Genomic DNA, 22,606 nt, shown 5'->3' on the forward strand with positions numbered 1-22,606 from the left:
CATTTAACGAAATAGAAGGGGATATAGCATCATACAACGTGGAAGACAATTGGAGATTTCTGCGGGACAACCTGTTGAAAGCCACCGACTAGATTTGTGGGTGGTGTAAGGTCCCCTCCCGACCCAGAGTAACGTGGTGGTGGAACAAGGAGGTAGACAGGGCTATTAGACAAAAGAAACAGGCTTGGAAGGACTGGAAGAACGGTGGTAGCAGGGAATTGTACCAATGTGCCAGAAGGGAGGCTAGGCGACATGTTTATTTAGCCAGAGGGGAAGCAGATAAGAAAAGATTTGCCAATGTTCTGCACCGTGAGGACCAAAGACTCGAGGTATTTCGTGTTGCAAGACAGTGTAGGAGAGAGAATAGTGATGTTGTAGGAGAGAAATGTGTTCGCATGGATGATGGTACGCTTGCACTAAATGAGGATGCAAAGAAAGAGGTCTGGAGATGCCACTACGATAGATTGCTTAATAAAGAGAATGAATGGGAGGAAGAGAGCCTGCCGTATGTCGACCCAATAGAGGGACCAGCTATTCGAGTTGATAGTACCAGGGTAGATAAAGCAATTAAGAGTATGAAGACCGGGAAAGCCCCCGGCCCATCAGGAATCACTGCAGAAATGCTCAAAATATCTGGCAGTGTTGGCTATAGCCTAGTCACCCGTATTACGAACCAGGTGATACACGAAGGAGTCATACCCAATGACTGGTGTAGCAGCATCATAGTCAACTGCTACAAAGGTAAAGGTGACGCTTTAGATACAAATAATTACAGAGGTATCAAGCTGTTAGATCAGGTTATGAAAGTTACAGAGAGGGTCATAGCCCAACTAATTAGGGAGCGAATCAATTTAGATGAGATGCAGTTTGGGTTCGTGCCAGGTAAAAGCACTACTGATGCCTTATTTCTAGTGAGACAGCTGCAGGAGAAATACCTAGCTAAGGATAAACCTCTGTACCTGGCTTTCGTTGACATGGAGAAAGCCTTTGACAGGGTCCCCCGATCCCTTATCTGGTGGTCAATGAGGAAACTTGGGATAGAAGAATGGTTAGTGAGAGCTGTGCGAGCCATGTACAGAGATGCTGCCAGTAAGGTGAGGGTTGGAAATGAGTACAGCAATGAATTCCGGGTAGAGGTAGGGGTCCACCAAGGTTCCGTCCTCAGCCCCCTCTTATTTATCATAGTCCTCCAGGCAATCACAGAGGAGTTCAAGACAGGTTGCCCCTGGGAGCTCCTCTATGCTGATGACCTTGCCCTAATTGCGGAGTCACTATCAGAACTAGAGGAGAAGTTTCAGGTGTGGAAGCAAGGTCTAGAATTGAAGGGCCTTAGAGTCAACCCAGCTAAAACCAAAATCCTAATAAGTAGGAAGGTAGATAAAACACAAACCCCTTCAGGTAGATGGCCCTGCTCAGTATGTAGAAAAGGAGTAGGTAGTAACTCTATAAGATGTACCCGGTGCAAGCTATGGACACATAAGAGGTGCAGTAACATCAAAGGCAGGTTAACTAGCAAGTTAGTTTTTGTTTGTGGCAGATGTTCAGGTGCAATAAAGACTGTAAACAAACAGGAAACAACTTCTATCTCATTCCAGGGTGAAAAACTAGAGGTAGTCGATAGCTTCCACTATCTGGGCGACCAAGTTAGTAGTTGGGGTGGGTGCGCTGAAAGTGTAGCTGCTAGAATAAGAATAGCCTGGGCAAAGTTTAGAGAGCTCTTACCCCTGCTGGCGACAAAGGGACTCTCACTCAGAGTAAAAGGCAGACTGTATGACGCATGCGTACGAACAGCCATGCTACATGGCAGTGAAACATGGGCTGTAACTGCTGAGGACATACGTAAGCTCGCAAGGAATGAAGCCAGTATGCTCCGTTGGATGTGTAATGTCAATGTGAATACCCGTCAGAGTGTAAGTATCTTGAGAGAAAAGCTGAACATTAGAAGCATCAGTTGTGGTGTGCAAGAGAGACGATTGCGCTGGTATGGACATGTGGTGAGAATGGATGAGGATAGCTGCGTGAAAAAGTGCCACACCCTAACAGTTGAGGGAACCCGTGGAAGAGGTAGGCCCAGGAAGACCTGGGCTGAGGTGGTGAGACAAGACCTTCGTACATAGGGCCTCACCGAGGCGATGACTACTGACCGAGACCTTTGGAAATGGGCTGTGCGTGAGAAGACCCGGCAAGCCAAGTAAGATCGTTGCCAGTGCCCCTGGACTGGCTCTTGTGCGGGTGGCACATGAGATGCACCATTTTGAGCGTGGCCGTTGCCAGTACCGCCTGACTGGCTCCCGTAGGATTTTCGAGTGAGATCGTTGCCAGTGCCCCTGGACTGGCTTGTGCGGGTAGCACATAAAAGACACCATTTCGAGCGTGGCCGTTTTCGTGCGGGTGACACGTAAAAGCACCCACTACACTCTCTGAGTGGTTGGCGTTAGGAAGGGCATCCAGCTGTAGAAACTCTGCCAAATTTAGATTGGAGCCTGGTGTTGCCATCCGGTTTCACCAGTCCTCAGTCAAATCGTCCAACCCATGCTAGCATGGAAAGCGGACGTTAAACGATGATGATGATGATATCCAGTCCAAATGCTCAAACCTGCTTTAATTCAAACTGGCCAGGTTTGGCTTCTTACATCTACCCTACAATGTCATTCCAAAAACAAACAATTACATCATCAAAACTGCAAAGATATAAGAAAATGCACGATTAATTCAAGATAATTTGAGTAAAAAATCATTACATTTAACAGAGTAATCTGAACGCTAGAGAATTGATAGAATCTCACCATTTGAATTGCTTTAGTTGGAACTACATATTCATGAAGACGTTAGCATGTCAGATAAATTGCTCATCAGCATTTCTTCTGGCACTTTACATTCTCAGTTCAAGTCCATCAGAGACCAACTTTGCTTTTCATCCCTTCATGGTCATTAAAATAAAGTACCAGTCAAGTACAAGAGGTCAATGTAATGAACTTATCTTCTTTCTTCAAAATTGCTGGCCTTGAGCAATGGACCAGCATCCTATTCAGGGGAAATGCTGTAACCATGGTCACTTATACACCATGAAAACTAGGTGACTGGCCTTATGATTTCTAGAGCTCAAGAAAAAATATATATATATATTCTAGGTGTGCTACTAATAAACTTGTACACTATGTCTATAGGGTTCACATTGTTTTTATCATTCATAAATATTTTATACTTCCATTTCATATATATACTTTTATACTTCCATTTCATATATATGTAATCAAAGTGTGAATGTGTGTTGCCTACAAGTTAAAGTGTTCAACTTGTGAGTAATTCAATTCCTAGACAGAGAAATACAAACAAAGTACTTCATTTCACATTACTCGAGACTGCTCAGCTAAAAGATGAACACCAGTCTAGTGCTAGTGTGGTCCTCTCTCTTACTCTTTATCACATGTGGATATTTTGCTGGGTCAAGGGATTGAGATGTAGTCTATGTCTGCTTATGATATCTACACAAGCACCTAAGATAATTAGAGAAAGCACGGTACATGCTGTTGAATCACACCTGCACTTGAATGATGGCTGGTAGTATATTATCAAATAATGTTCATAACATTATTTAGACATGATGCTCAGCACATTATGCTTCTGATTGCACCTCCTACAAAACCATTAACATCACAAATTTTATAAATGTCTTGAAATCTAAGAACATTTTATAAGTGAATCACTGATAAGTTTACTGATTACACTTCCATGGTTACATTTACAAGTTAGAATAAATTTACTGATTTCAACTCTTTTTGTTTACATCATCATATATTTATATATTTATTGTTATCATTTATTTTTCATAGTTCCATGTGGGTTTCTATTGCACCAGCTGGTGCACATGTGTTCCTGAGTTATGTCCAACATTGTGTTCTTATTTTTGTAGGGATTGGGAGAGTATAAACTGTTATTGATGGTGTACTGAATCAGTTTGTTTTGTAATGGGGTTTAGTTTATTGTTTCTTGTTATATTAGTGTATGTTCTATTATGTGTGGTGTGTGTACTGTATGTTGTGTCATTTTAATGGGCAACATATACTCTTGTAGAGTATATGTTGCATGAGGTGTGTTGTTTTAGATTATTATTATTATATTTTTTATTTATTTTGTTTGTTAGGATTGGCCTGTCACAACTGGAACTCCTTCGAACAGATCTTATTAATGTCATAAAAATAAATGAAAGCCCAAAGGTAAGTTTTAAAAAAAAATATTATATTTATTATAGGGGTAGGCATGACTATGTGGTTTATGAAATCTGTTTTGTAACCACATGGTTCCAAGTTTGATCTTACTTCATGACATCTTAGAAAAAGGTTTTCTACTATATCCTTCACTTGGCCAGATTTGAAACCATTTTTATGACAATAGACAGTGACACTCATTTATAATCATCATGTGATATCATAACCAAGGAGAGAGAGAGATACATACACACACATATATATATATATATATATATGTGTGTGTATATATATATATATATATATATATATATATATAGGCGGAAGTTACTGCCGTGTGTGTATATGTTTGTGTATGTGCTTGTGCCTCTCTCCCAGAGAGTGAGAGAGGGATATATATATATATATATATATATATATATATATATTGTAAGCTTCTTTCAGTTTCTGTCTACCATATCCACTCACAAGGCTTTGGTCAGCACAAGGCTGTAGTAAAAGTTACTTGCCAAGGTGCCACATAGTTGGATTGAACCTGAAATCATGTAGTTGACAAGCAAACTACTTGACCACACAACTATGCCTGCACCTATAGCCACTGTCATCACCCTCAGTTTTACCTCACCTTTTCCATGCTTGCATGGGCCAAAGAGATCCTTTCCAACACAGTATCTCTCCATTGTATATTTTTTATTACTTCTTTTGTGAGAATCAGCACTCTAAGGTCAGTTTTTACTACTCTGTCTTCTTTGGTCATCCCCTTTCACAATTTCCTTCCACTTGCATCTCCTGGCATGTCTTAATCCGTCTGTTATCCTGTTACATGTCACATGCCTCTATCACTGCAGGTCTTCATTCTTACATACCACAACTGATTTCTCTTATACCTAGTATATCTCTCAACTTATCTGTACCATGTTGTTCACACACACTTAGACTACACATCAAGCAGAGCATGCTTACTCCATTTTTCTCCAAACATATCACCAACTGATTAATACCTGCAGCCTGTAGATCAAATCAATTTTTAATATTTGGGTGTATGGACATAATGTTGTCTTTTTAGGCTTGATGGTGAGTCTTAGGATTGCCCATTCCTACTACTGCAGTCTATAGAAACCATATTCCCTCTCCAACTTCTCTATTATCACAAATAGTAAACAATAATTTTCATTTTATTAAAATATGTTTTATCGACAGAAACATTATTAGTACATGATATATTTATATTTCATCATCATCATCATCATCATTATCACTATCATCATCATTTAATATCCGTGCTAGCATGGTTATATGGTTTGACAGGAACTAATATGTCTAAGGACTGCACCATGCTCCAGTATCTGCTTTGGCATGGTTTCTATGGCTGACTGTCCTTCCTAATGCCAACCACTTTACATAATGTTTTGAATACTGCTTTCATGCCACTGGCACTAGTGAGACCACTATACAGTTTGCAAGACCACAAACTTCAAGGCATGGGTTAGCTTTATGCTAGGAGATGGGTGTGGTGGGGGTTAAAGTATGAGAGAAGGAGCTGATAGAGCTGGTTCATCTAGAGGAGCTATGTGGTGACTCACAGAATAATCAGATGGAGCTAGGAAAAGAAAAAAAATAACAGTGATAAGGTTTCCAGGTTCCCCTCGAAGTACAAGCTGAGTAGAAGAGAGTGGGAACAGAGGCATTATGAGCATGGGTAAGGAGTGGAGTTTGCAAGAGTGTATGCATTTGTATAAATTTTATTTTTATTCATATTTTATTATTCTATCCAGTGTCTTCAATTTTGCATTGATTATAATATTAATAATTATTTAACAATAAACATAAAATTATTTAGAAGTAGATTCACCTATATTAAAAAAATCGCTTTGGTAAGACTGATATGGCAATCTTCTATTGTCACTTTACTTGCCTCCTTCCTCAACATTAGCGTTCCAATAAATAATAAATATATGAAAAATATGACGCTGATTGTCTGCTGGCATCTATATGGGTGTGTGTGTGTGCATGCGTGCATGTGTGCGTGTAACTGTATGAAAGTGTTTGTTGGAGTGTTTGTAATATGTATGCGTAATTGTATGAGACTGTGTGTTTGTGTGTGTGTGTGTGTGTGCATATGTACCTGTATGAGACTGTGTTTGTGTGTGTGAGCACATAACTGTATGAGACTCTGCATGTGTGAAACAATAACTGCATATACAGACTGTATGTGTGTTTATATATGTATGCATGTGTGTATGTATAAAACGAATAGACTGTTTGTATGCGTACATAACAATATGTGACAGTGTTAGAATGTGTAAGAGATTATGCAATTGTCAGCTGGTATCTGCTGGTGTGTAGCTTAGAGGTTAGGGTATTTGGCTCACAATCGTGAGTTTGAAAACCAGTGGTGCATTGTTACACAGTACTCCTCCAGTCCACTCAGCTGGCAAAAGTGAGTTGTACATGTAATTCACAAGGGCCAGCCTTGTACTGAATAAAAACTTTGCTTTTCTATAGTGACGTATTTAGTCTCTTCTTTCTCTACATTGAGTAACAACAGAGTAAAAGTACTAAAACCTCTTCACCATACCTCGTCTTATGGTCACAAGTTTCAATGTTTTTTTATTTTCTTTTGATTCAAACAGCATTGGTTAATTAAATACCATGTGAAAATTTTAAACATTTCTAAAATGCATTTATAATGTTTTTGTTGATGCTGTATTACAAATTCTTTTTTGTGTTATTTGCTTTAAAATTATGGTTAGCTATTTGGAACTCTACCAACAAAAACAAACCTTTGTAGCCATGTTGTTTTCTTTTTTCATTTTCTTTTACATGTGTAAGATATTTTTCTTAGTCTGATGACTGTTGCTGTCCCATGTTTTCTTTTCTAAACACAATGAAATGTTGCGTCACAGGAAAATAGTTAATTCCTTTGCTATTAGCCTTCAGATTGAAGTGCTAAGTAAGAGATTGTATTTCTTCACTTTCACATTATGTACATCAACAATCAAATAGAATCCATGCAGAAAATACTACCTGAAATACCTGTCAGAAACTACAATTCTAGATATATAATGTAAGCATAAATGTCAGGAAAATCTGTTAGCATGCTTTTAGTTAGTCACACAGATTTGGGCACTTGTCATAGCCATTATTATAAGGTGACAAAATTGAACTAGTTGAAAGTATGTATATGTATGTGTGTGCTTTCAACTAGTCCAATATGATATATATCGATATATATTTATACATCAAATATAATTTAATATAAAATATATATACATGTATATTAAATAATACATTTACATAATATGTGTATGTACATAATGTGTGTGTGTATATATATATATATATATATATATATATATATATATAGTGGGGTTGTGTTAACCGCACGTGGAGAAATAATAGGAAAATGAAAAATAATAATAAAGCAGAATGCTAAACTGAAAGCATATTTTAATATAGATTTCTAACCGGCTTTCATTGCATGGCAAATTTTCAAGAAGAGGGAGAATGAAAATGTTTTTTACAAAAAAGTAAAAAATGAAAAAATTAATATATAAAAAAATAAATATACCAATACATTATATTGTCTTTGAGCTTTTAAAGTTCAATGATAATCCATGTAGATAATAGTTGGAAAAATAAGGATGGATGAAAATTGAGAAAGGAGCTAAAGGTTTATGTGTTAAGCAGGAAGTGTGGTGTCAAAACAGGAAGTGTGTGTAAGGGGAGACAAATCTCTTTAGTTGGAGTTATGAACTCTTTTTTTCAACAGGAAGTTTATGTCTGTTCCTAGAGAAATAAGGTCACTGAGATTTGTCTCCCCTTACACACACTTCCTGTTTTGACATCACACTTCCTGCTTAACACAAACCTTTAGCTCCTTTTTTAAACCTAACACAACTCTCAATCTTCATGCATCCTTATTTTTCCAACTATTATCTACATGGATTACCATTGAACTTTAAAAGCTCAAAGACAATATAATGTATTGGTATATTTATTTTTTTATATATTATTTTTTTTTCATTTTTTACTTTTTTGTAAAAAACATTTTCATTTTCCCTCTTCTTGAAAATTTGCCATGCAATGAAAGCCGGTTAGAAATCTATATCAAAATATGCTTTCAGTTTAGCATTCTGCCTTATTATTATTTTTCATTTTCCTATATATATATATATATATATATATATATATATATATATATATATAGGTGCAGGTATGGTCATGTGATTGTTAGACCCTCTTGACTATACATCCCTACCTACACCTATATATGCATATCTTTATACACACTTAGACACACTCATACCACACATGTGGAACACTTTTATATAAAAAGCATTCACATGTCCTAGCCTCTGGCTTAAATTGATAATATAATAGAATGAAATTAAATATATGCAAATCTGAACATGCTGAGTGTTGTGGATGTATTACATTATGTAATGTAATGAAATCGAATTAAAATAATTTTGATTAGTAAAAAAATTATTAAACAAATAAATTTAAATATTAAAAAATATGTACTACATCCAATTGGCTTTAACTCAAGAACAGTAAAGTATATCTCATTACCTGTTGAACAGCTGAATGTGTTCAAGCAGTTGATTGTGACAATCATGGGTGTATATGCATATGTGTGTATATACATATAAATGCAAAAGGAGATTTGTGTAAAAACTGGGTTATTGTCATCATTGTTTTCATGTCCACTTTCCTGTATTGGCATGGGTCAGAAGGCACTCATTGAGACAGATTTTCTATAGTCAGATGCCCTTCACATTGCCAGTCCTCACCTGCTTCCAAATAATATTTCCCCATGGCCAGATATGTTTACATGGAAGACTGATAATGAACAACAATGCTTGTATGACTGATGCTCACTTAGAACTATCAGTCAATGTCAAAACAAGGGGACACTAATACACTCACACATATACATTTGTATATATATATATATATATATCATTATCATCATTTATTGTCCATGTTCCTAATACATACATATGATAGGCGTTTTTCAGTTTCTGTCTATCAAGTTTTTTCACAAGGCTTTGGTCAGCCTAGAGCTATAGTAGACACTTAGGCAAGATACCACACAGTGGGATTGAACCTGAAACCATGTGGTTGGAATACTTCCAGATTTCATTTTGAAATGAAATTCACTTTGTCACTTCAGTCTTTAGAATAAATTTACAAAAATGCTGCAGAAATTCTCACAAAATTACTTGATAGAAAATTATTTGTAAATTTACTCTTTTACTTGTTTCAGTCATTTGACTGCAGCCATGCTGGAGCACCGCCTTTAGTCGAGCAAATCGACCCCAGGACTTATTCTTTGTAAGCCTAGCACTTACTTGTTCTATCGGTCTCTTTTTGCCGAACTGCTAAGTTACCAGGACGTAAGCACAGCGCCATCGGTTGTCAAGTGATGTTGTGGGGGACAAACATATACACACACATACATATACATATATATATATATATATATATATATATATATTACGACGGGCTTCTTTCAGTTTCTGTCTACCAAATCTACTCAAAAGGATTTGGTCAGCCCGAGGCTATAATAGAAGACACTTTCCCAAGGTGTCACACAGTGGTGGGAATGAACCCGGAACCATGTTGTTGGTAAGCAAGCTACTTACCACACAGCCGCTCCTGCGCCTAAATTGTTTAACTTTTTTCTTTTCAAGTTGATTATTATAGCAATTATCATTCCAAACAAATTCCCTTTATAAGTATTCTCTATAAAACTAACAGCCAGCTTAATCATTAATCTTTGAATTAAATTAATCATACATCATAGGAAAGAGAAATTTGTTTATTTTTCTTGGATAGCATCAATTTTATAACAAAAAAAAAAAGAAAAAAGAAACAGAATTCACTTCAAGTTATAAGGTGTTTGTATTTCTTCCTCTTGCAAATGGCTGCTTGCCATATCTTACAGCTGGCATGGAATTTGTTGTTTGTTAGTCATATCTATAAAACTAGTATCATTCCAGGCAACCAATAGATTCAACTTTCTACCAGCAAGCCGTATTAATAATACAGGTTTTTTTTTCTTTTGGCTAGTTTATTTTTTATTCGTTTATTTATTTATTTTATCCTTTCTTTCAAATCCTAGAAACAATGAGAACCATTTTGGAAAAGAGAAATTTTATTTAATCATGTTAATTTTACATGCACACACACACACACACACATTCATCTTCATTATATTTTTATTTAGCTGAATGTTTGCTCCTTTTCTTCATTACTACCAAAAAGAAATACCACTGATTTATTGCATTCTTAAATATGAAATTGTAAACAGTGTATTTCTCTTGAAACACACTGCCCTTGTTTCAATAAATTTTGAAAATAATGAAGAATTTACCAAATTTACCTTGTCATTATGAAGCTGATTGTTTAGAAGACAAATTAACATGAACTCTTGATGGAAAGTTTTGATTTAAATCTCTTAAAACTGCCTCTGGTTCTGTGGTGCAAATAAGATGTTTGTATCATAGAACCAAAGGTTGTCTCAGGAAGGTTGGAATCATAAGGGTTAAAATAACTCTCCCATGAACATCCATTGGTGGTGGTGAGAGGGGGGGAAACAGTAAGAGAAGGACTTCGGTTTCATTATTAAGAAAACCACTTCAGTAACAAAATAAACAAAATCAGAGAGAAACACTCCTTCTATTCCAAAACAAATTTGAAGTTGGTGGACAAAGTAAATTCCACTAACTCTAACCCAAAACTACAAGTTTCGATAAATAATGATAATTCTTTCTACTACAAGCACAAGGCCTACAACCCCAGTCCTTATTTCATTCACCCTACAAAAGGATGAAAAGGCAAAGTTGACCACAGTGGAATTTGAACTCAGAAGGTAGAGTCAGCAGAAATACTGTGAAGTATTTTTTCCAACACTCTAACAATTCTGCCAGCTTCCTGCCTTCAATAATACTAATACTAATAATTATTATTATTACTAGCAGAGATACCCGGCGTTGCCCGTGTTACATGCAATTGAAGGATGAGACTTTTCTCTTATATTTCCTGTAAGGAACTGGAATAGATATGATTCGAATTTCATCAAAATTGCACATGAGGGTTCTTTCCCTCTTTACACACCCTAAAAAAATTCTAATCATGAGACATGTATCCCATACTATTAATCTTTATGCACATATTCCAAAATTTCAGTCTTCTGGAACCTGTAAAAAGGATTTTGCTCCTGAAAAATGGAGCTCACGGAGCTCTAAAATGTGGGAATGAAGGCCCCTATTGGGGGTGGATGTGTTAATGTCAACCAGAGAAGTTGAATTGTGGGGAATGTTTTTAACTTTGGTCTTATAGTATACCTGTATATATGCGAGAGTATAGTTTCACATTAATAGTTTCAGTATGAAATTGAAAGTATTAAAGTGAAGGTATATGAAATTGCAGTAGCGACATGTTATTGTTTCACTTTTGAAATGTAATACTGAAATAGTGGAATAGTTTCAGTGTGAAAGTGAAAGTATCTGACATTACAGTAGAGAGATGTTATTGTTTCACTTTTGACACATAATACTGAAATAGTGGAGGAGATATGATATTGGTGTGGGCTCGAACTATGCAAGAAGTTAAAAATTGTTTTGGCCTAAGACACTACATGGACCCTAAGTAAGGCATGTGTTAATTTCAAATGACATTGGTTGTGTAGTTCTCGAGTTTTATGGATTCACACAGACACATATTCTCATCTTTATATATCTGATATTTATGCGCATATTCAAAAATTCTAGTGTTATGGACCCTGTAAAAAGGATTTTGCTCATGAAGAATGGAGCTCTTGGAGCTGAAAAGTGTAGAAGTTAAGGGGTGTGTTAATGTCAAGCAGAGAAGTTTAATTGTTGGGAATGTTTTTAACTTGGGTGTAATATGTATTGTTTGAATTTCTTTGAAATAGGAAATATATATATGTTCACTGGGTTTGTAAAGGGAGTAAAGCTACAGGAAACCAAAAGACGAATGATCACGATAATCAGTCGGCTACCCGAGCGTAGTCGTTATTACTCCCCAATGTAGGATTCCTCACCATACAGGTGACAGGCACAGCTGTAAGATGCATTACGGATCTATAGCAACTGGAAGGGCATGACCCAATTGAAATAAGAACGTGTGACGTTTGGAGTAAAGGGAAATGAAAGTGTTGCCTCTGGAGTTTGCAAATGACCACTATACCGATAAGTAACTGCAGAAAAAATTTACAATCAATAAATGTCTTAGAACAACCAGTCACTCATCTGGGAAGGCCTTGAAATCAATGTTACCAACTGGGGACTATGTGTGACCCAGTGATAATAAAAAGTGGAGGCAAAGATGCGTCTCATTTTCTTGACAATCTATGCACCACATTGCAGAAATCACAATGTAAGTATATCTGAAAAGATAGTCTTACACTGTTGTACCGTTGAATTTCAAATAATGCTCATCTGTTATGTTCGGGTGACCCTATAGGTTCCAATAGTACAACTGTATTCGTCTTTGCTTAGGAAAAATGACTAAATTGTGGGTGTGAAGTTCCCATGAAGGTGTCTTTGTGACTTCTAAGAAGAAATTTTAGAAATATTACTTTATTTGTGTGTAATCTGTATGGTTAAAATTTCATTAACATCAAAAATAAATGAATTTTCATGGTGGTTATGGCCGTTATGCCTTGAATATAATTTCTAAATTTCATAAAGATCCATTCAGTACTTTTTACGTAGTTTTGGATAAAAAAAACAAATGACTAATGTGTGCGTTTGTGTGTATGTGTATGTGTGTGAGTGTATATATGTATAGATATCTGTATGCATGTATATATGTGTACATATTACATGTACATCTATATATACATCTACACATATGTATACATATACATGTATGCATATAGATCTATATCTCTATATATATCTATACATATACGTGTACATATACGTGTACATATACATCTATATGTATACATATACATCTCTCTCTCTGAAACCATTAAAGTGAAAGTATCTGTCAGTATAGTATCGAAATGTGATTGTTTCAGTTAGTGGAATAGTTTCATTTTTAAAGTGAAAGTATTTGACATGAGTGTTTTTGTTTAACTTTTGACACGTAATACTTAAATAGTGGAGGAGATATTATGTTGCTGTGGGCTCGAACTATGCAAGAAGTTAAACATTTTTTTTTACTAAAACACAACCAGGACCCTAAGTAAGGCACGTGTAAAATTTGAATGAAATTGGTTGTGTAGTTCTCGAGTTTTAGGGAAACACACACACACACACACACACACACACAGACAGACAGACACACATTCTCATTTTTATATATATAGATTATTATTATTATTATTATTATTATTTACTTTTAGTCTGCATGTTTGTTACAATCACTCACCAAGACACCCAGCATCCTAAGGTGAGTGAAGGATAAGAGATGTTACAGTATGACTGAAAGCTTGGGGAGGGGAAGTGACAGGGGCAGTAGCGAAATATCTTCATGTAATACAACATACATTTAAATTGATAGGGTTTTTCTAAGGATATGGGCAGTACTTGTCAGCATGATCTTTTGGATTTCTCTAAAACATGGTTCTCCTGGGATATTATCTAGATGTTTCTGACATCCCTTTCTTATCATATCTAGGGCACACACAATAACAGGAATAGTTCTTGCTTTAAGATGCCACATCTTTTGTATTTCAATTTCCAAGTCCTTTTATCTACTTAATTTGTCAAATTCCTTTACAGATTTTATTAGTCTACAAGTATTTTCTTCTCTGTCTCTAATGACTATGTCTGGTCAATTAGCCTGGATCGTTCTGTCAGTGTTGACTGGAAAATCCCAGAGAATAGTGACATTTTTACTTTCAAGTGGCTCAGGATGATGTTCATACCAGTAAGCAGGAGTGCTGATTTTGTCGTGTTTACATATTTTCCAATAAAAATACTGTCCTACCTTATCATGGCAAATTTTGTATTCATTTGGTGTCAGCACAGGACATCCCGTGATGAGATGGTCAACTGTTTCATCAAATTTATCACAGAATCTGCATTTATGGTCATTTATTATTACCTCCACCTTAGCAAAGGTGGAGGTATTGTTTTCAGTTGTGTTTATTTGTCTGTAGACAAGATATCTCAAGAACCGCTGGATGGATTCAGATGAAACTTTCAGGAATGTTTGGCCTCGTGACTGGCACGAACTGATTAGATTTTGGGATCGGTCCAGTACTGAACAAGGATTCTGGATTATTTTTCCGTTTTTTTTTTTTTATTTACTTAATTTTTGAGAGTGGTCAGGTTCATTTTTAGTTTTCTCGTTTGTGAGAGCAGTCAAGTTTATTTCAGATATTCTCATTTAAAAAATCATCTCTGGCTAATCGTTGAGAGGACATAGGTGTTGCTTTGGCAGAGGTTTGTGCTCTTGTTGTTGCTGTTGTTATTATTATTATTATTTTTCACTTATACCGATTTTATGTCTCAGCTCCTCTGTACCATGTTGTCCATACACACTAATGTTACACATCTAATGGAATGTGCTTGCTCCTTTTCTCTGCAACCTTTATACTTCCTCTGCTTTAGGGTCATGTTAAGAATCTGTGAAGTACTCAACTACCTTTATTGTGATTGAATCAGTAGGTAGTTCAGTTGATCAAACAAACTTAGCATTCATCATTGAAATCCATAAAAATCCGTGTACTTGTGTGAGTGTGTGTATGTGTGTACAATGTATGCTTATCTGTTTATATGTATGTGTGTGTGTTTTGTGTCAGTAATGTGATGTACTAAGTATGGCTTGAGCCTTCTATTGAGAAATATATATATTAACAAAACAGAAATCTCTGTAAGGTGTGGTATATTTTGGAACTAATCTAGTAGAAATTCTGAATGAGTTGTTAAATTTGTTTCAATAAAAGCACTCTGTAACATTTTATAGTGACTCAGTCATTACATTTGATTTAACATAAATAATACTTCTTAAGACTCATGGTTTAAACTTTAGTGCTCCTCATTAATAGCGATGAGAAGTTCTAACATAGCTACAAGCTGAACAGGTAGAATCATAAAAACAGTAAACAAAATGCCTTACAGTATTTGTCCTGACTCATTATATTCTGAATTCAAATCCTGCTATGGTTAACTTGACATTTTTTCCTTCTCAGGTTGATAAAATACTGTTTTCAGCAGTCAAAGCCCATGATTCACAGCCATGTAGCATGGCTGTTCACATACATGCATCATACAGTCTACCTTTCACTCTGAGCAAGAGGCCCTTTTTACCAGCAGAAGTAGGAGCTCTCTGAGCTTTGCCCAGGCTATTATTCTAACAGCCACACTCTCAGAGCAGCCACCCCCACTACTGACTTGCTTACCTAGGTAACAGAAGCTATCAACTACTTCTAGTTTTCCCCCTGGCATATGATAGAATCTGTTTTCTGCACTTCTTCAGTGTTTAATGCCCCTGTGCATCTGCCACACACAAAAACTATCTTTCCAGTTAACCTTCTTTTGATATTGCTGCACCTTTTATGTGTCCAAAGCTTACACCAGGTACATCTTCTACAGATCGAGCAGGGCCATCTACCCAAAGGGATTTGTGATTTGTCTGCCTTCCTACTTACTATGACTTTGGTTTTTGCTAGATTGACTCTAAGACCCTTCCATTCTAGACCTTGCTTCCATACCTGAAACTTCTCTAGTTCTGGTAGTGACTCAGCTATTAGAGCAAGGTCATCAGCATAGGGGAGCTCCCAAGGGCATCCTGTCTTGAATTCCTCTGTTATTGCCTGGAGGACTGTGATGAATAGGAGGGGGCTGAGAACTGATCTTTGGTGAATCCCTACTTCTACCCAGAATTCTTCACTATACTCATTGCCAACCCTCACCTTACTGACAGCATCCATGTGCATGGCTTATACAGCTCTCAACAAACACTCATCTATCCCTAGTTTCCACATTGACCACCATATAAGGAATGGGGGACCTTGTCAAAGGCTTTCTCCATGTCAATGAAAGCCAAGTACAGAGGTTTATCTTTGGCTAGGAATTTCTCCTGCAGCTGTCTTACCAGAAATATAGCATCAGTGGTGCTTCTCCCTGGCACAAACCCAAACTGCATCTCATCTAAACTAACTCTCTCCCTAATTAGTTGGGCTGACTCTCTCCCTAATTAGTTGGGCTGACTCTCTCCATGACTTTCATCACCTGGTCCAACAATTTGATACCTCTGTAATTATTCCTATCTAATGTGTCACCTTCACAGCAGTTGACTATGGTGCTGCTACACCAGTCATTGGGTATGACTCCTTCATGTATCACCTGGTTGACTATACAGGGGACTAGACTATAGCCTACACCGCCAGATATTTTAAGCATCTCTGCAATGATTCCTGATGGGCTGGGGGCTTTCCCTGTCTTCATACCCTTAATTGCTTTATCTACTAAGACACTGTCAATTGAAATCGCTGGTCCCTGTGTTGGGTCGACATCATGATTCTCCCTCACACATTGTCTTGCAATAGAAAACACTTCAAGTCTCTGGTCCTCATGATGCAGAACATTGCCAAATTTTTTCTTATCTGCTTCCTCTCTGGTTAAGTAAACCTGTCTCCTAGCTTCCCTTCTGGAATCTGATACAGTTCCCTACTACCACCGTACTTCCATGCTTGATTCTTTTCCCTAATGGCCCTGTCAACTACATTGTTCCGCCACCACATTACCTCAGGTCAAGAGTGGACTTTGCACCAGCCACAGATCTGGTCAGTAGCCCTCAACGGGTTGTCCTGTAGGAACCTCCAGTTTTCCTCCACATTAGGTAATGCTATATCCCCCTCCTCTTTTTCATCAAAAGCTTCAAGTAATCCATCACTAAATCTCTGTCCACTCAGAGGATCCTTACGCTTCCAGATCCTTCTTTTCCATGCTGGTCACCATTTGGGCAGCCATTTACCCCTGATCTTGAAGTCACTAACTACTAACCTATGTTGTGGGGTGCATTCTTCACCCAGGACAGTTTTGGCATTTATAAGTAGCCATCTTTCTTGTTTCCTGGCAAGAATGTAGTCAATCTGACTAGTGTGCTCACCAGACTGGGAGGTGAACAGGTGACTGGCAGGTTTCCTGAAGTTAGTATTACAGATCATAAGATCATTTGCATCACAGGAACCAAATCTGTATCCACCATGTATACCATGGAAACTCCCTGTATGTTGTCCAACATACTCATTGAAGTCACCAGTCACAAAAGAAGGTCCCTGTCATTCATCGACAAAGTAGTCTTCAAGAGGGTGTCATAAAATCAGTCTTTCTGTTCATCAGGTAGCCCTGGCTGAGGAGCATAAGCCAAAATAATGGTTGCTGATCCATCTTGCAGCACAAGTCTAAGCTTAAGTATTCTATCACAGACTCTGACTACCTCAGTTACCTTATCAACCCATTTCTCTGCAAGAAGTATACTCACGCCCCCAACCCCACCAGTATTCCCTACCCAGAAATCTTATATGTATGTTCTTTGCCTGTGAGGGACCTAGTATTACTTCCTCTCCACCATACTTCTTGGATGCGGCACAAATCTACACATCTCCGTTCAAGCATCACAACAATCTGACCAGAACTACCTTTGAATGTGCCAACATTAAGTGTGCCAACTCTGACGGTGTGGAAGATGTGGGCTGGTGAGAACCTGGGATGGGGGACAGCAGCATTATGCATCTAAAAAGAAAGCTCGCATTTGGCAGATCTCGTAAACAAACAATAGTCTTCAACCTGCATACACTACACCACCATTTTATTCACTACATAATCACTACATTCAACAAGAGATAGACACCAGGTAGAGATGGAGAGGGAAGGGAGGGGGATAGCATTCCATATAGGAAGCTGTTACAGGTGCTCAGGAGAAAGACATCCGGTAGAGGATAATAACTTCCGGTATAGGTGGTGGAGGTGGGATGGGAGGGTACATTGTGAATGGCAAAGCACTGTGACAGCCCTATTCGCTAGCACAAGCCAATATGACATAGACACAGACAAAGCGAGCTACTAATCAACAGTCAACATGGGAAAAGCAAATGGTTAACAAGAGAGAGAGTCCAGAATTAGGAATGGAATTTTCAAGATTTAGAGCAAGAGTAAACAGAATTCAACAATTAGATTTCATGAATTTACCATAAATTACCACTAAATGAATAACAATAATTATTATAAAGAGTGCGCTATAGAGTGAAACAGAATTGAACATTGTATTCTTAACTTTAAGTATAGCTATAGCTATAACCTACAGAGTGTAGTTAGCCAAACTATAACAGAAATACAGAAATAAATGAATGAATAACAACAACAACAATAATAATAATAATAATAATAATAATAATGATAATATTAACAATAATAATAATAATAATATTAACAATAATAATAATAATTATATATATATATATATATTACATATATATATATATATATATATATATATATATATATATATATATATATATATATAACATATATTATGTTCCCCAAATGATTCTGTAAACTATGAAACAAATGGTTTCTATTCATATCTACAACGTAATTATCCCTACAAGAAAATAATAAATATAGAAGATTATTATTAGTTAATTTAAACAATTAATTTTTTTATGCCAACTAATTTAAATAGATAAGAGTTGTATTGAAGATGTAATTGTTTATATATTTTTTGTTGTAGTTACATGTAGAAGACTTAAATACTTAATTATATACATTTATATACACATATATTATTATTATATATTGTGATGTCAAGAGACTGTCTTGGACATCAAAGGGTTTCAATTGGTATGTATTTGAGATGTAATGAAGTGAATTTTGATGGTTGTGGATTGCACTTACTTGATTGTATCATCCGTTAAAATGTTTTTGTTGTTTTTTAATTGTAATTGATGTAAGATTGAATAATTAACACTCACGCTCATAACACAGACATTTGAATTAATTTTTACAATCTAGCCATCCTTTCCAGACCAAATTTTGTCTTTCTGAACCAATGGACCCTGAAGTGACTTGTACATAATTGGACTGTGATTTTATATATCAGAAGAAAAATATATACAAGTCAAAACAATTTGTTAGCCTTTTACAGTTTTCATAATTATTTCTATAATATTATGTTATGTTGTATATTATATTCATAGTATTTAATGTAATATTGTATTATAAGTAAATTATATATATATACATGAATATATATATATAAATACATATGTACATAAATATATGAATATATACATATATATTTACATCATTACTCTGCCAAATTAGATTGGAGCCTGGTGTTGCCATCCGGTTTCACCAGTCCTCAGTCAAATCATCCAACCCATGCTAGCATGGAAAGCGGACGTTAAACGATGATGATGATGATGATGATGATACATATGTAATATATTTATATATATATAGATATCATACATATATATAAAGGCGGTGCTCCAGCATGGATGCATTCAAATGACTAGAATATGTTACCTATATATATATATATATATATGTATATGTGTGTATATATATATATATTTATATATACATATATACACACACATGTTTTATATATATGTATATATATATATATATACATGTTTTATATATATATATATATATATATATACATGTTTTATATATATATATATATATATATATATATATATATATATATACATGTTTTATATATATATATATATATACATGTTTTATATATATGTTATATATATATATATATATATATATATATATATATATATATATATATATATATATATAACATACATATATATATATGTTTTATAAATATATAAATGATATATATATATATAGGCGTAGGAGTGGCTGTGTGGTAAGTAGCTTGCTTACCAACCACATGGTTCTGGGTTCAGTCCCACTGCGTGGCATCTTGGGCAAGTGTCATCTACTATAGCCATGGGCCGACCAAAGCCTTGTGAGTGGATTTGGTAGACGGAAACTGAAAGAAGCCCGTCGTATATATGTATGTATATGTATGTGTGTGTATATGTTTGTGTGTCTGTATTTGTCCCCCCAACATCGCTTGACAACCGATGCTGGTGTGTTTACGTCCCCGTAACTTAGCGGTTCGGTAAAAAGAGATCGATAGAATAAGTACTAGGCTTCCAGAGAATAAGTCCTGGGGTCGATTTGCTCGACTAAAGGCGGTGCTCCAGCATGGCCACAGTCAAATGACTGAAACAAGTAAAAGAGTAAAAGGGTATATATATATATATATATTATATTGACTATATATATATTATTGATGTGATGTAATTTTCCTTGAAGTCTAATTTTTTTAGCCTTTAGGATAGGGGTCAATAACCTGTTTGTATAATCTATATCATTGTAAAAAATTACTGGTTTAAAAAATTTTTTTTTGTTTGTGTGTGTATTAAGCACCAATCTGTAATGAACCCTGAAGACTATCATGTTATAGACTTCCATCTTAAACATTGCTGCATTTTCTCCTGCAATCTCATGCGTCATCAAAGACAAAAAGAAAAACATACATATTTAAATAAAGTTCGTAAAAAGAGAGGGATACAAAAAAAAAAGAAAACAATTATATTTGACACTAATGCTTTTCATCTGAATCATTCTCTACTCATTTCTCATATTTCTTTCTTTTTTTTCATTATTATTATTATTTAATCATATTTCACAATTCCAGAACTGTTGTAGTTGAATGTCGCAGTATTCAATTATCGTGTAACTTGATGTTTAACACTATTTTTACACACTTTATCCATACCACATCGATACACACACATACACATTTGCAAGCACACAAACATGCACATGCCTGAGTACATGCATATATTTCTAAATAAATATTTATTATAATAAACTGAATTAATTGCTTAAAGTTTTAAGATATATATATGTGTGTAGAGAGAGAGAGAGAGAGAGTGTTAGGTGTGATATATATATATATATATATATATATATATATATATATATAATAATAATAATAATAATAATAATAATATTAGGGATAAAAATCCAAATTTACAGGTTAAAAACTCAATTAAATTCAATTTATCAAAAATTAAAATTAAATTAAGTTTCACAGTATAAAATATATAAATACATAGTTTTAGAGAACAGAACCAAAGTTCATGAACTCATTCATGAAAATCCACAGTCACATAGAAAAAATTAATAAGTAAATGCACGATAAATAAGTATAATATAATACAAAGTAAAAATCATACGATAATGATAATTATTTCTCTAAAACTATATATTCATATATATATATATATATATATATATACCAATGCTAAAATAAAATTAAACTAGAACTATAGAGTAACACTCAAAGTGCACTAGACTGGTTCTCCAATATACAGGTAGAAAATAAATATAATCAAAATTTCTTGCAAATAGATTTACAGAACTGCTACTCCTTTATTAACTCTATTGTTCTGAACAGCGCTCTTATTTTCGCCAGGAAATACAGTAACCTAAGTATGAGGGAGATAAATGTTACACTCACTGCCCGTAAGACTGTTATCAAATTTGATAACAAACTATGGGCTAGCAATGATGCACCAGACCTCTTTGATATCACAATGAGCTCACCTGGCTCAGCGGAAGCGACTGACCTAGTAGGATTATACATCTTAGACAATATAAGTAGGGAATTCCCAGAATCAAAGGGAGGTCTATATAGGGACGACGCACTATTTTTAGTTAGGAACCATTCAAATAGACACCTTCAATTATTAAAGAAATGACTGCATAAAGGTTTGGCCTCTCTATAACTATAGAAAACGAAAACTACTCAATCAACTACTTACACATAAACTGCATCTTAAATACCAGACTCCATGAACCTTATATGAAAGAAAACTCTAACTTAAGATATATAGATAATTCTAGTAACCATCCCCAACAAATAAAAAGAGCCCTTCTACAAAATATAAGTAAAAGGATCTCAAACCTTTCCTCAAATGAAGAGATTTTTGATAAACATAAGGATAGGTATAACATAACACTAAGAAATGCAGGATGTCAAGACAAAATTAAATACTTCCCCCGAAACACTAATGGAATAATAATGTAGATAATAGTAGGGATAGGACTAATACCAGGAACAATAGGAATGCCTTTGACACAAATGGCTGGCCGCCCACACTTTTTTCTGCAAAATAGGGGTAGTTTATCCTGTTCAGGCTATATTATTAGCATTATCCTGCATTTGAGAATTTAAAATCACTTCTTTAACTTTCTAAGATATCTCAACGCTTCTAAAAGCAAACTTCGTTTGTTTGTATACATTTATCGTAATTTGAATTTAATAATAATAATAATAATAACAACAACAACAACAACAACAAC

The 22,606-nt window shown here is 35.3% G+C and overlaps 1 protein-coding gene across 1 annotated transcript in view; it reads left to right on the forward strand.

The window, feature by feature from the left end:
- The first annotated feature begins 4,058 nt into the window (after positions 1 to 4,058).
- The window catches only part of LOC149137126 (uncharacterized), a 30,121-nt gene continuing 11,573 nt past the window's right edge, over positions 4,059 to 22,606 (forward strand). Inside the window, exon 1 of the mRNA XM_089347081.1 lies at positions 4,059 to 4,217. Within this exon, the coding sequence (XP_089203207.1) occupies positions 4,080 to 4,217 (138 nt within the window). The 5' untranslated portion in view covers positions 4,059 to 4,079. The remainder of the gene's footprint in view (positions 4,218 to 22,606) is intronic.

This window comes from Octopus bimaculoides, chromosome 2 (genome assembly GCF_046866305.1).
Source record: "Octopus bimaculoides isolate indiv1 chromosome 2, ASM4686630v1, whole genome shotgun sequence".
NCBI lineage: Eukaryota > Metazoa > Mollusca > Cephalopoda > Octopoda > Octopodidae > Octopus > Octopus bimaculoides.